General features: G+C 39.7%; 1 protein-coding gene across 5 annotated transcripts in view; it reads left to right on the top strand.

The window, feature by feature from the left end:
* The first annotated feature begins 227 nt into the window (after nt 1-227).
* Nucleotides 228-12,435, top strand: part of NUP58 (nucleoporin 58) — a 40,135-nt gene continuing 27,927 nt past the window's right edge. For 4 of the 5 annotated variants that reach the window (XR_005956818.1, XR_005956819.1, XM_041487231.1 and 1 more), the window contains exons 1-8: nt 228-539; nt 4,177-4,316; nt 5,668-5,706; nt 7,121-7,273; nt 8,323-8,457; nt 8,964-9,074; nt 11,785-11,809; nt 12,256-12,321. Coding sequence is in view for 3 of the 5 variants with exons in the window: in XM_041487231.1 (XP_041343165.1) it covers nt 430-539; nt 4,177-4,316; nt 5,668-5,706; nt 7,121-7,273; nt 8,323-8,457; nt 8,964-9,074; nt 11,785-11,809; nt 12,256-12,321 (779 nt within the window). In the remaining 2 variants the exon portion in view is untranslated. The remainder of the gene's footprint in view (nt 540-4,176; nt 4,317-5,667; nt 5,707-7,120; nt 7,274-8,322; nt 8,458-8,963; nt 9,075-11,784; nt 11,810-12,255; nt 12,322-12,435) is intronic. The other variant, XM_041487229.1, reaches the window with a different exon arrangement.

Genomic DNA, 12,435 nt, shown 5'->3' with positions numbered 1-12,435 from the left:
TTAGAGACCCCACCACCACTTTTTTTGGGCAACCTGGTAAGCGCTCGGTCACTCCGGCAGTGTTTCCTGGCTCGTTGAGATGGAACCGCTCACGTTTCAGTGTGTGTCCAGCCGCCCCGGTGCTGCCGGGGCACAGGCGGCTCGCGCCCATCCCGGCGCTCTCTCCCAGCGCGGCTCCCGCGCGCCGCTGTCGCTTTAAGGGCCGCCGGGCCGTCCCGTGGTGCACCGCGGCGGGCGCGCGGAGGGGAGCGTGGCCGGCGTCCGTCCGCGCGCTCGGTGCTGCCGCTCGCTCGCTCCGCAGTGGCGGCGGGCGCGATGCGGGGCTGAGGGGCCGCGACCCCAGCGCCGACCCGGTCAGCCACCGACCCGGCCCTCGCCGCCGGCTCCCGACCCCGCTCTCCCGCTGTTCCCGCCGCTCCCGCCGCCGCCATGTCTACGGGCTTCTCCTTCGGCGCGGGCACCCTGGGCTCCACGGCGACCGCCGGGGCAGGAGCAGGAGGAGCCGTCGGGGGTTTTTCCTTCGGAACCGCCACGCCGAGGTAACGCGGCGCCCTCGCTGCTCTCGGTTCGGCCGTGCCTGCAGCCCCCCGCGGCCTGAGGCTGCCGCGTGGGCCCGGGCCCAGCCCGAGCCAGGGCCCCGTGGTGCGGAGGGCGGGGGCGGCCGTGCCTGTGTGAGGGAGCGGGTCGCTGCCCCGGGCTCGGGTCTCGGCGTCTCGCCCGCTCCCGGAGGGGCCCGGGGCTCCGGCAGTCCCGGCCGCAGGGCCCTTGGTGCACCGTGTCTGCCCCGGCCTCCCTTGCCTTGTCTTCTGTGCCTGTAGCAGAGACGTAGGGAGCGACCTGTTCAGCAGCTAATAACTGAGGGAGTTGCTCTTCTTGTGCTTTGCTTTGGCTTTGGATGCCTCCCGCTACGGTTCAGCCTGCCGCTCTGAGGGCAGGATGTGAATCAATTGTGTATCCAGCTTTCTCTCAGAAGTCAGCCCGCGTTTGTGTCCGCGGCGTGGAGCACGTTGATGCCAGAGCCCACATGTTCAGTGTCCAAAAGATGTTCTGTATATGTTTTAGAAGTTAGGTTCGATCTAACCCTTTCTAACAAAAATGACCTTGTATTCGCTGTATAGTATATTGGAGTAAAAGGAGAACTTTGTGCGTGTGATGTATAGCAGGCTCTGTACTCCAAGAGTTAAGATTTAGGTTTCTCAGAATAACAGGTAAGTCTTTCTTGTTGGTGGGCTTTCTTTCCGTTTTCTGTTTCTTTGCACACAATTGGACTACCAGTCTGTTTATTCTGACCTGCTTGCTGTTGTACCTCTGTTGAAGATCAAGGCTGTTGTGTCAGAGACTTTCCCAAATGTAACCAGAATTGATCACTGTAGTGTAAATCAAATGGACAGGGGTGGTTACTCAAGGGAGCTTTGCTTAATGTGCTACATTTGGAAATACTTGTTAGAAACGTTAGGAAATAGCATTGTGAGATGGAGAGAACAGAACATCTGGATCTGAAGGACATCCATTTAATTCTTGGATTAAATGGCAGTATTGCTTTTTTGGGAGCCCATAGAAGAGAGAATAAGATTTCTGGGTTTGTTGTAATAATGTAAACGTTGTGGTTGTCACAGATTGATGACTTTCTTGTGTTATTTCTGCTTGGTTTTGGAGGAGGGGGGTTGTTTGGGGGTTTTGAGTTATCTTGTGGTGATAGTTTTTTGGGGGTTCTTTTTGTTTGCTTGGTTTTTTAATTTCCTCAGTAAAACTTTTGTAGACTTGATAGTTTTTGCTCTTTTGCTTCATGCCTTCATAATGTATGTTTCCTGTGATTCAAATAAGCAAGTTAAAATAATATTTGTTAATTCAAAACCATTCTTCTAAATGTACTGAACTAAGAGAAACTCTTTTGTCTTGTTGATCTGCACTTTTAAAAACTGCATATTGAACTTAAATGTTTTTGTTTGGTGGGGTTTTTTTTGTGTTCCAGTTGGCTTTTTTGTATCTTAAAAAAAAGTTTAATAGGTGCTAAGTAATAGCAGTATAGTGCTCTGTATTTTTATTCATTTATTTATTTTTGCAAGCAGAACCAGTCTTCAGAGCTGTTGGTCAAAGAATCTCATAGAGTAAGGGGCCTTCTTACTGGCTCTGCATCCCTCTGGAATAATTTGCTTGAGAATATGTTTAAGACTGTAGAAGAAGCTGTTCTCGAGCTGGGTCTAAGATGATATTGCCAGGTGTTGGGAGAAAAAGAATTTAATTGTCTGGTCCAAGCATAAGTGTTACGTGGTCAAGGATTATATTCTGGTGGCTGAAAGCCTCTGTGACATGTCAGCAAATCTGTGATTTGCACCAGCCTTTCAGGTACTTGCACTCTTTTTTAGTTGTTCTCTTATTGTATGCTTTAGCCAGGGGCAGTGCTTCATTCTAGCTCTAGAATTAGAGTTCAGACCTGACTTCACTGACCTGAGCTCCTCTTCCTTCCATCTGTGTTCTTCTGGCCCATGCTTTCTCCTGCTGGTGAGAATGCTGCCATTATTTTGTTCCTACATTTTGGATTCTTTCTACCTTGAAAAAAAGGCCACTTCATTTTATTTGTGTTGGTTTGGTTTGGGGTTTTCTTTGTCCTCCTTAGTGCCGAATATCACAGTTTGCACCTTGGCTTTCTTCTACGGGAATACTGTAACACAAAAAATGTTCACAGAAGAGTCATCTACTGGAAAAAAGATGAGGCATGTAAGCTTTTATCTAGTGAGAGAAGCACCATGTTGTATGTTTAAATTTTCAAGTAGTTAGGTAATGGTGCTGCAGTTTGGTATGTTGAAAGTTTGGGAGTAAAGACAGCTGAAAGGCTCTGGATCCTGTGTGACAGTTAGTGAGTCTGTCCTTCTAACTTCTTGGCCACTCTGCTTCCTGATTTACTGCCTAAAAAATAACTCACACGTTCTGAACTTGCAGCCAACTGGGATTGCCATGATCAGTTTTATTGATAGCTTGAAAAGTTCTAATTCAAGAACTAATGGTACCTTTTTGGTATGGATTTACTTTTGTGTTTGACTTGTTACTTTAGGAGCTGCCCTCATACACAAAGAGAGAGGAGATAAGGGAGAAATGAGAGAATACTGAACATCTAAAAGATAAAAAGTCCTTGGTGAAGTCTAAATTACATTTTGTTTCAGTGTTGCTGTTGTACTTGAGCAAAATGTGTTTGAAAACTGAACCTTGTTTCTAAAGAGGCTCACAAATGGGACCAGGAAGTTATTAATCTGATAAATTATTCATCTGATCTTTCATCAAATAAGAAGAAAATTTTTAAAACCAGAGACTCATCTGGATGCTGGTAGCTGTAATTTCATTGGCTGGAGATAACTGTGATTATTGTGTTCTGTGCTAATTGTAAAGCTTGTTTTGTATTTGGTATGAAATCTCTAAAATGTGTGGTCACCCAAAAGAAGTATTAAAGCCTTCATTTTCCCAGTGATGACTGATCTGATTGTCTCTGTTCTTTCTCTTCCCCTTCATCTATTAAAGTAGATCTGGAAGTTGTTTTTCTGTAACTTTCTGACAGGTAGACAGTCCAAAAAAATACAGTAGGCATGTGGTTGGAATCTGTGCAAAAGGATAGCATTTTGGTTAGAAAATTAGTTCATGCTTCAATGTGTTTTGATAGCAAGGATGAAGCTGTGGTGTTGATGTGAATGGTTCTGTGTCTCTGCTTATCACTTGAGAATGAAGTAAAGCAACACTGGTTGAAATTTCTGGTCAGAGATAACTGAACTTGTAACCTGCTTTGAAAAGATCATACAGATTTGTTATCATCTTTTTGCTTCCTCTAGCATTTGTTCTCTCATTTCAGTAGCATGGGGAGAACAATTAGGCAGAATGAATCTAGCAGAGAAAAGTTTAAATTTCTGAGTGGTCTAGTAAGATCTGTCAGCTCAGCAGCGGCTGAACAAATGCTGGAGTTAGTGTCAGGGAAGCAATGGGAGTTACAGAGCTGTGGAAGGAAAGGGGGAAATGGGCTCCGGCTTTCTGTTCAGAAGCAGTGAGCTTGGACTCTCTTGCACAGCTGGGTTGTTTTTTATGAATGGTGTTTGTGGGAAAGTGAATGATGGCATCCAAAAGAAATTGACGTAAGGGGGGAGTGTTTTCATTTTAAATAGAATTACTGCTAATAGTCTTATTTTGTAATAGCTCAACAGGAGGACTTAATTTTGGAACTCTGGGCTCTTCCACTGCTACAGCAACTACATCGGCTCCTTCACTGGGTTTTGGGAGTGGACTTTTTGGATCAAAGTCAACCACTGGCTTTACACTAGGAAGCACCAGTACAGGTAGAAAAGAATTCTTGTACTGCAAGTTTTGGATTCAGCAGTGAAGATATAAATTACATTTATTCAAAAAACTTAGTCATACTAAAATGTTTACTCTTTTACAGTCGTTCTGTAGCTTAGAATATTCCTTACACAGTTTTATAAAACCGCTTCTTTAAGTAGTTTGAATGATCATTCATTAAGAATTAAACGGTACCAGTGCAGCAGAAACACAACTGCAATTACCAGAAAACTTCCTGGGCCATGTGTGAATTGTTCTGTAGTTTGAATCCTGGTGTATTTTAGAAATCTTAACTTTTCATCCAGGATGCTCAAAATTAATTTAAGATGGAGATATATTTAGATTTTAAAAGTATTTTAAAACTTTGTGAGATTGTTTGCATTTGTAATGCAATACTTGTAATTCTACAGTAGTGAACATTTCTGAGTTTTTTGTTTGGGGATATTTAATGCAATATGCCTGAAGGAATTGAGTATTTTCATAGGTCTCTAATTCAGCCTATTAACACACAGCTTCTTATAGCAGTAATGGAGTACAGAATTATAAAGCTTTCCTGACAGGGTGGGGTTTTTTCAGCTGTTTAGCAGACTTAAAAATAAATTTTACTTTGCTGCAATATTGCTAGATAAAATGGTCTTTTTCTTCTTGTATGCTTAAATGAGTAGATGGGGAAAGTTCTAAGGACGAATCTACTAAAAATAAAATCAGCAATACACTGAAAACTTGTATTACTGTGGTTGGCTACAGTAATTAGTGGGGCAATTTTATTTCAGTGATTTTTTTGGTAATCTAATCAGATGGTTTTTAAAATACGAAATGGCCTAACACTGAGTCCAGAATAATCTATTTAAATTACCAGTGGGACAGAAACCCTAAACCAAGACAGGATTTTACAAGGACTTAAACTCTATAATCCTTTTCATTATACTGTAAATCTGCATGTTTGCATGCTGATGTTATAAATATATAACTATATATATATAATGTATATATATAGCTAAAAAATACATGGTAGAATTACTAGTTTTCATCTTTTTTCCTTACTTGATTTGAAATTTCAGATAATACACTGCTGTGTTAACATCAGCTTCACTGTTAGCAGCTTCTTACAAAGACAAGTTACATTTTTTTAAATCAGTTGTGCTTTAATTTCTGCTGCTGGTGTTTACCCATACTGTTTTCTGTGTTAATGTATTATCTTTCAATACACTACAGAAAAAGAACTTGTGTAATAGTTGTCTCATAATGTTGCATTCTTTCAGGATTTCGTTTCATGTTTTTTACTGTCACAGCTTCTCTGTGGCCTTCTATCACTGTTCTTACCCTGTTCATTTGTTCTCACTCTTAAAGCAGGAACAGCAACAACTATTGCTACAGGACTGACATTAGGTAAGGACCTAATTTGGATTTTATTGTTACATAGACAAAAAACCCCAAGAGTTAAATCTTTCTTGTAATGTATAGAGCTAGTGATCATATGTGAGCTTTTCCCCCATTACTAATTGCTGTTTGCTTTGCAACCCAGATGTTAAGGCTGTAAATCAGAATGGAGCTCTGAAGTTCTGGGCACTTTTACTTGTTAAGGATTATTCAATTCTTGTACTACAGTGACAAGTCAAAAGTTGGACTTTGTATTTATGCTCCCCTAATGAGTTCCATCCTTCAGCAGAGGGAAGGGAGATCTGTTACCAAAGAATTATTCATACAGAATCTCTTGGTCTAGTGAATCCTGTGTGAACATGTTTGTTTGGTAATTATCTCTTTAAGAAAAAAGAGGGTTGAACTGGGAACAGACTTTGAGAATATTTTTTGTTTCTCTGATCCATCTGTGGTCAGTATTTTGTAGTTGTCATTACAAACACAAGAGTATATGGGTTGTTGTTAGCTTAGTTTTGATTTTTTTTCCTTTTTGAACAGCAGCTAAGGTCTGTGGGGTCATTGAGTTTGATTATCACTAAGGTTAAAGACAATGCAGTCAAAGAACTTAGGAAGCCATACTATGAATAAATAGGAAAAAACAGTGTTGAATAAAGAAGGAAATCAAAGGGGCAGAAGGGAGAAGCAGCAGCTAACCCAGAAGAGACTGTGTGATACATAATCATATGTGGAAGTCAATGCTATGCAGATGAACATTAATTCTTTTCACTAGCTGTATGAAATTATATCATCCAAAACAGCAGTTACTGAGAATAAAAGTATATGTTTGCTGGTGTGGTTGTGTATGTATGTGCACACTCCTTTACTTTGGAATGGGGATTCTAGAATGTGAAATGTCTTCTGACCGTGAAAACAGCAGGAAGTAGAAATTGGTTTACTTCAAAAATGTTTGAAAGCAAACTTTGAGGGAAGAACATCTCAACATATTTTTCTTCTTTACAAATTGAAAGGATATGTGCATTCATTTTGGTGTGCACATCTAATTGAGAATTTGTAGTCTGTATTTTGAGCAGTATTGTTTATAGCTCCATTTTCCAGTGTTTGTGTCATCTACTAGATGCTTTTGGTGGAAGTAGTTTTTTTTTTTTTTTATACAATTTTAGGATTGGTAGTAGGTATAGTTGCCTGTCCAGAATTAAAGCCCGCTGGATACCTAGGAATTCTGGAGCAAAAAATGCCTGTGCAATTGATGTAAACCACTGAAATTCAGTAGAAAATTCTGTGGGAATATTTTACTTCATGCAAGTGATCTTTTGTGCTGTGTCACTCAGGATGGTTAAGTGAGATGCAGAAGAGGTGGTGAGCTTAGCTTTCATTTTCAAGCAGAATGTTTCAAGAGTGATAACTGGTATTGGATTTCTTCTAGGCACACCTGCCACCACATCAGCAGCTACCACAGGCTTTAGTTTAGGTTTCAACAAACCTGCAGGTTCAGCCACACCATTTGCTTTACCTGGTACTTCTACCTCAGCGAGTGGCCTGTCATTATCATCTGCTCTTACATCAACTCCTGCAGCAGGTAGGAAAATGTTTAGGGGTATGGGGCTATTTTTTGTTTGCTTGTTAACAATAAAACTTTATTGTATAACAGTTCCACATCTGTTTTTCTATTATTTATGTAATCTTGTGGTCCGTGAATAAAGGGCCTCATTGGACTTCTCGAGTTCTAAATTTGGGTACCCTAATACAGATAGAATTATGGTCAGAGAAGCTAGTGCTATAGACAGCATACAACCAAAGTCATTAGAAGTGTAGCAAGAGCTGATTTGTTATGTAAAATTATTTTTCTTGTTGTTAACCTCACTGAAGACTGAAAGCTTCCTTCTCATGCAGCTGCAAAGTTTGGGAAATGTCTACCTATTGCAGATGGTCTGAAATGGTTAATTAGCATTGGAAATAATATTTTTAAAGGTTAATGTTTTTAAACATTTTAAATTACTTCTCATATTATCATACACCTACCATCATATTTAACTCAGCTGAACATGCATGAACCATGCATGATGGTGTTTGAGACTCTTTTTATTTTTCTTAACTTTTGAAGTCTGCATTTGAGCTCAGCTGTCCAAGCTCAGTGTCCTCTGTTCACTGTCCCTTTATGCCTTTGGTCTTTCTCTACTCAGTTCTTCCCTTTATTACTAAAAGTTGGGATGCTTAATTCCAGAAGGCAGCTCAAACCACCATGGAAATGTTATTGTATCATGTGTCTTGTGTAAATATTTTAATGTTAAAACATTGAAATTTCAGCATTTTAATATAAAAATCAGTGTCATTTGCTAGTTCAATTATGCTGTAAAATAAATTCTGTCCTAGGTTCTAGAATTGGTAGTGTTCTGGGCAACTGCCGCAATTTTTGTTGCAGGTAAATATGAACTAATTAGAGTTATGAAGTTGCAAAGCAAAATAACATATAATTCAAAAGGCTATGGCTTTATGTGAAAACTCTGCAGGAAATAAAAAAACACTTATCCAATTATGCTAAAGATGCTGTTCAGACCTTTCAGTTATTTTAGATTGTGGATGTATTTGAAGGCAGTGTCTGCATTAACTGGTTTCCTTTCTCTACAGGAACTACTGGCTTTACATTAAATTTGGGTGGCACAACTGCTCCAACTACAACTGCTTCCACAGGCCTTTCCTTAGGAGGAGCCTTAGCAGGCTTAGGAGGTTCACTTTTCCAGAATACAAGCACAGCAGCAACAGGTGACAGTTTATTTTAGTTTTTTCTCCTGTCTCAAAACAATGACATTTAATGTGTGATTAAATTACAATGTAAGGTTTAGTTTATACAAAGTGTTAACACTGGAAGTGTAGTTTTTAACAGTGTTACAGTTAAGAACAGTGTTGCTAACTGTGAACAATAAAAATGAAACTGAAATAATTGTCTCCTTTCTTGTTCTTAAATTCATTTTTGCTTAACACTTTTAAAGAAACGAAAATGCAAGGAAATATTTGTTATTGGCATAATTGGCTCAAGGGAGTTGATCATATATGGGGAGAGGACAATGATACATGACTATGGAGAAATGGAAAGCTCCTTATTTTTGGTGGGTTTTGGTCTGAATAAAATATTTCACTGTCAGTGTTGTTGTCAGTGACATCACTGTCATTTCATAGCTTCCCTTTTCAGCTCTAGAGGAAGAATTTGTGCTGTATTGTAGTCTTGATAACACTGCAAAAGGCAAAAATACTGTTTGGATTTCTTGTAGGACTTGGGCAAAATGCTTTGGGTTTATCTCTGGGGACAACTGCAGCTCCTTCAACTACTGCCAGTGAAGGTCTTGGTGGCGTTGATTTTAGCAGTTCTTCAGACAAAAAGAGTAAGTTTGTTTTAAAACATTTTTTTAAATTGAGGGAATTATCAGAACACTGCAGCAAAGACTATTCTATTGGGTTAGGAGTGTGGGATTAAAGTTGACAACTTTAACTTCCCTCTTTCAAAGGCATTTCAGTTGATTTCATTCTTAGATATTGTACAGAAGAACAAGATTGTGTTTGCAAGTGCAATGTAATACTAAATTAATTTAAAAATACATATAAGCTTGAGAACCAGGATGTAAATCCTTGAGCTTAGTGAGAGTGAAGACTCAGGGCTGCTTGCAGAGATGCCATCACATGTTTCTGCTCTATGTCAGATTATCACTAGAGGGGGGAGCAGAGCTATGTTTAAGTAGTGTGTTGCAAGTATGAAGAGCACTGGTTTGAAATTACTGTTGTCCAGCTGTAATAGATCTTAAACTTGTTTTTTTATTTTGAAAGTCTGCACAGCTAAAGTGTCCTAATTTTAGATGTTACTCTTCAAAACTGTTTCTGGTGGAGTGTAGCTATATGTGATATGTTCTGTCACATTGTTAAAACCAGTTATAAAAACTTCTGTGGTAGCTTTAAATTATTTAAGTAAGGGAATATTGAGCATTGACCTATGGAGGCTTGTTAATTTGCCTTGCTTCTACTGGGGAATCTATTAATTTAGTCTCTTTATTTCATTCAGGACTGAAATTTTGAATTAGGCATGCCAACAGCTAAAAGAGAAGAAAATATATAAGCTCCATGAAGCCAGCTTTAGAGTAGCCTAATTTGTGGAGAGTTCTTACTTGTAAAAGAGAGGACATGTTGACTGTCAAAACTGGAGTACTCTGGATGATGTTGATTGTTTTTAGAACTTATTACTGAAACTTAGGATAATGAAAAGGTTCTGACACTTAGGAGATTTCCATCACTATAATATTAGGATATCACAACACTTCCATAACATACAAGTATCATAAAAAAAGGAACAGAGAACCACAGAGTCAAAATTTACTTTGGTAGTAGTGTTCACCTCTTAGGGTGGAAACTTAAATGTGTAACCTGAATTCCCCTGTATGTTGTATAGTGGAATTGGGTGCTGTCGGGACTATTGCTATCAGGATGAGCAGAGGTCCCTTAGCTAAGCAGTGGGAAATGTCAAAGGAGACTGTTTTTGAGATCTTACTTCAGAAGTGTTTCTCTTAATGGCTTCTGCTGCCTTAAGTGCCCCTCATAAATATCCCTACCTGTGTGCTGCTAATCAGTTCTGTCAGTTCAGTTGTTTGTACTGCTGTATGAGGAACTGGATTAAGGTTTGAGAGTGATGGCACCATGGTTTTGAGGGTTTTATTTCCCTTTTCCTCATGAAGAAAAGGAAGGAGGTGATACGGCTATGAAGGAAAAGTGCCCTAGCAATCCCAGGATAGTTGGGGACTAGCCTGTGTTTTCTCTTCTGGAACTAGTAATAAAAGTTTTTGCTTCTGACCATCTAGTATTTCTTGAAAATATGGCTGCAGGGAATAAAAACCTGTTCTAATACATATTTTCTTCTTGTATTGCTAAGAGAATGTTAAAAAAAATTATAAATCTGAAGCACTCACTTGCCTAGAAAGTAGCAAAACCTGACGTCAGATTTGTGTCTTGCAAGTATTGTTGTGATGTACAGCAACAACTTCAACAGAAAGAAGTGTCTGGAGTGGAAAAGCAAAGTGTGCATAGCTTTCTGCTTATTTTTTAGATTATCAGCAGACAAAGTCCTAAGTTCTGGTGTTTGTCCATCATGCTTTTTTCCCCGTAATTTAGTGTAGATATTTTTTTCCCATTAGTAGAAGGCCTAGGGGATGGTTGTGAGTGTGATCCGTCTAAAGTACTGGGTGACAGTCTGCCAACAGTTTAAATAGGTGTTGCTTCTAAAAGTAGTAGCCTCTGCTGGCAGGAGCACTGGCTTGTGCAGCTTCGAACGTCTGTGGTACTAGCATTAGCTGTGTAGCTGCTTTCTGCCTTTGTGGCACTGACAGGATGTGAATTAGATTCAGCTGAAGGAGGTGCAGCCTTTTTCTAGGGCTGAGTGAGTGCTCTTCCTAGCAGACTGCTGTGGGATGGAATGCAATTACTGCCACAGCCATAACTGGGAATAGTTGTGCCCTGCGTTATGCGTGATGCTGTTTTTGGCTGTTCTGTCACTCAGAGGCATTTGGCATCTTGATCCACAGATGTGCAGTTTAAACTGTGTAGGTGGCAGGTAAGCAGTAACATTTTCAATTCTGTAAAATCTCACTCACTTCGGGACTTAATGCAATAGCAGAATTCTTTGAGGAAACTCAGTGGGTAAATGTTCATTGCCTTCATATCTGAGAGGAGACTGCCATTGCTGAATTTAAACACTTGAATGTTTTGTGGGTGCAGGTTGAAGTGAGTTGAGGTTGCATAAGCAGAAACAGATTTCTTATGCAACTGTAGCTGTTCATGTGTTTGTAGTGACTTGTGTAGTGACACAAGAGGTTGTTACTCAGAGTGCCAGGCAGTTAGGACTTCAACTGTTGAACCATTGTTCCTGAAAATAGTTACCTCTGAAGGGGTTGTAAATTAAAACTCACTTTTTCTTACAGCTAGTCCAGTATGTTCCCCTTATCATGAGAAATCAAGAAGATTGTAGTCATTAGCTCTTCCTTAAAATCTCATTAAGATTGTTTTGTTTGTTCTTCAAAGCTTTGTTTATGACCTACAGTTTTTATCTTCTAGGTGACAAAACAGGAACAAGACCAGAGTAAGTGTCAGATTTTCTTTGTGTTCCATGTTGTAATAGAAAAAAAGCTAAACAAATATTTTCACTTTTCTTCTGATTTGATATTGAAAAAAGATCTGCATAACTAACAGTTGCTGTACAGGTAATTTAGTAATGTTTGGTCATTATTTTAAGCACTGCAATTCTTCCTCCAAATGCAATACCTACAGCTTATCTGGCATCTGCTATAGACTGATCATCTGGTTTGAAAAGTGGTTTCTGCAAACTTGCAAAGTGCTTATACCACAGGCTTGAACCCTGGCATAGGATCTGTGTGCATTAATCCAAGTCACTCCTAGTTCCAGCATTCATGCAATGGGTGCAAAACTGTGTAATCTCTCACCTGAATGTTTTAGTGATATTTACTAGTTATGCAAAAATGTTTGGCAGTATTGAAGGACCACCTAAACATTCATTGTCTCTTGTAGAGATAGCAAAGCACTGAAGGATGAAAATCTACCTCCAGTTATATGTCAAGACGTAGAAAATCTACAGTGAGTAGTGGTTTTTATTTATGATAGTTGTTTAGGTAAAGTATTGTATACTGTTGATGCTCTGTGACAAGAACATGTTCCTGCAGGCTGTCTGAAGGATAAGCTACAAGCCCA

The sequence above is a fragment of the Pyrgilauda ruficollis genome, unplaced genomic scaffold, assembly GCF_017590135.1.
Source record: "Pyrgilauda ruficollis isolate IOZ18807 unplaced genomic scaffold, ASM1759013v1 scaffold8, whole genome shotgun sequence".
NCBI classification, from domain to species: domain Eukaryota; kingdom Metazoa; phylum Chordata; class Aves; order Passeriformes; family Passeridae; genus Pyrgilauda; species Pyrgilauda ruficollis.
The sequence above is the reverse complement of the archived record's forward strand: the minus strand, read 5'-3'. Positions and strand labels throughout refer to the sequence as shown.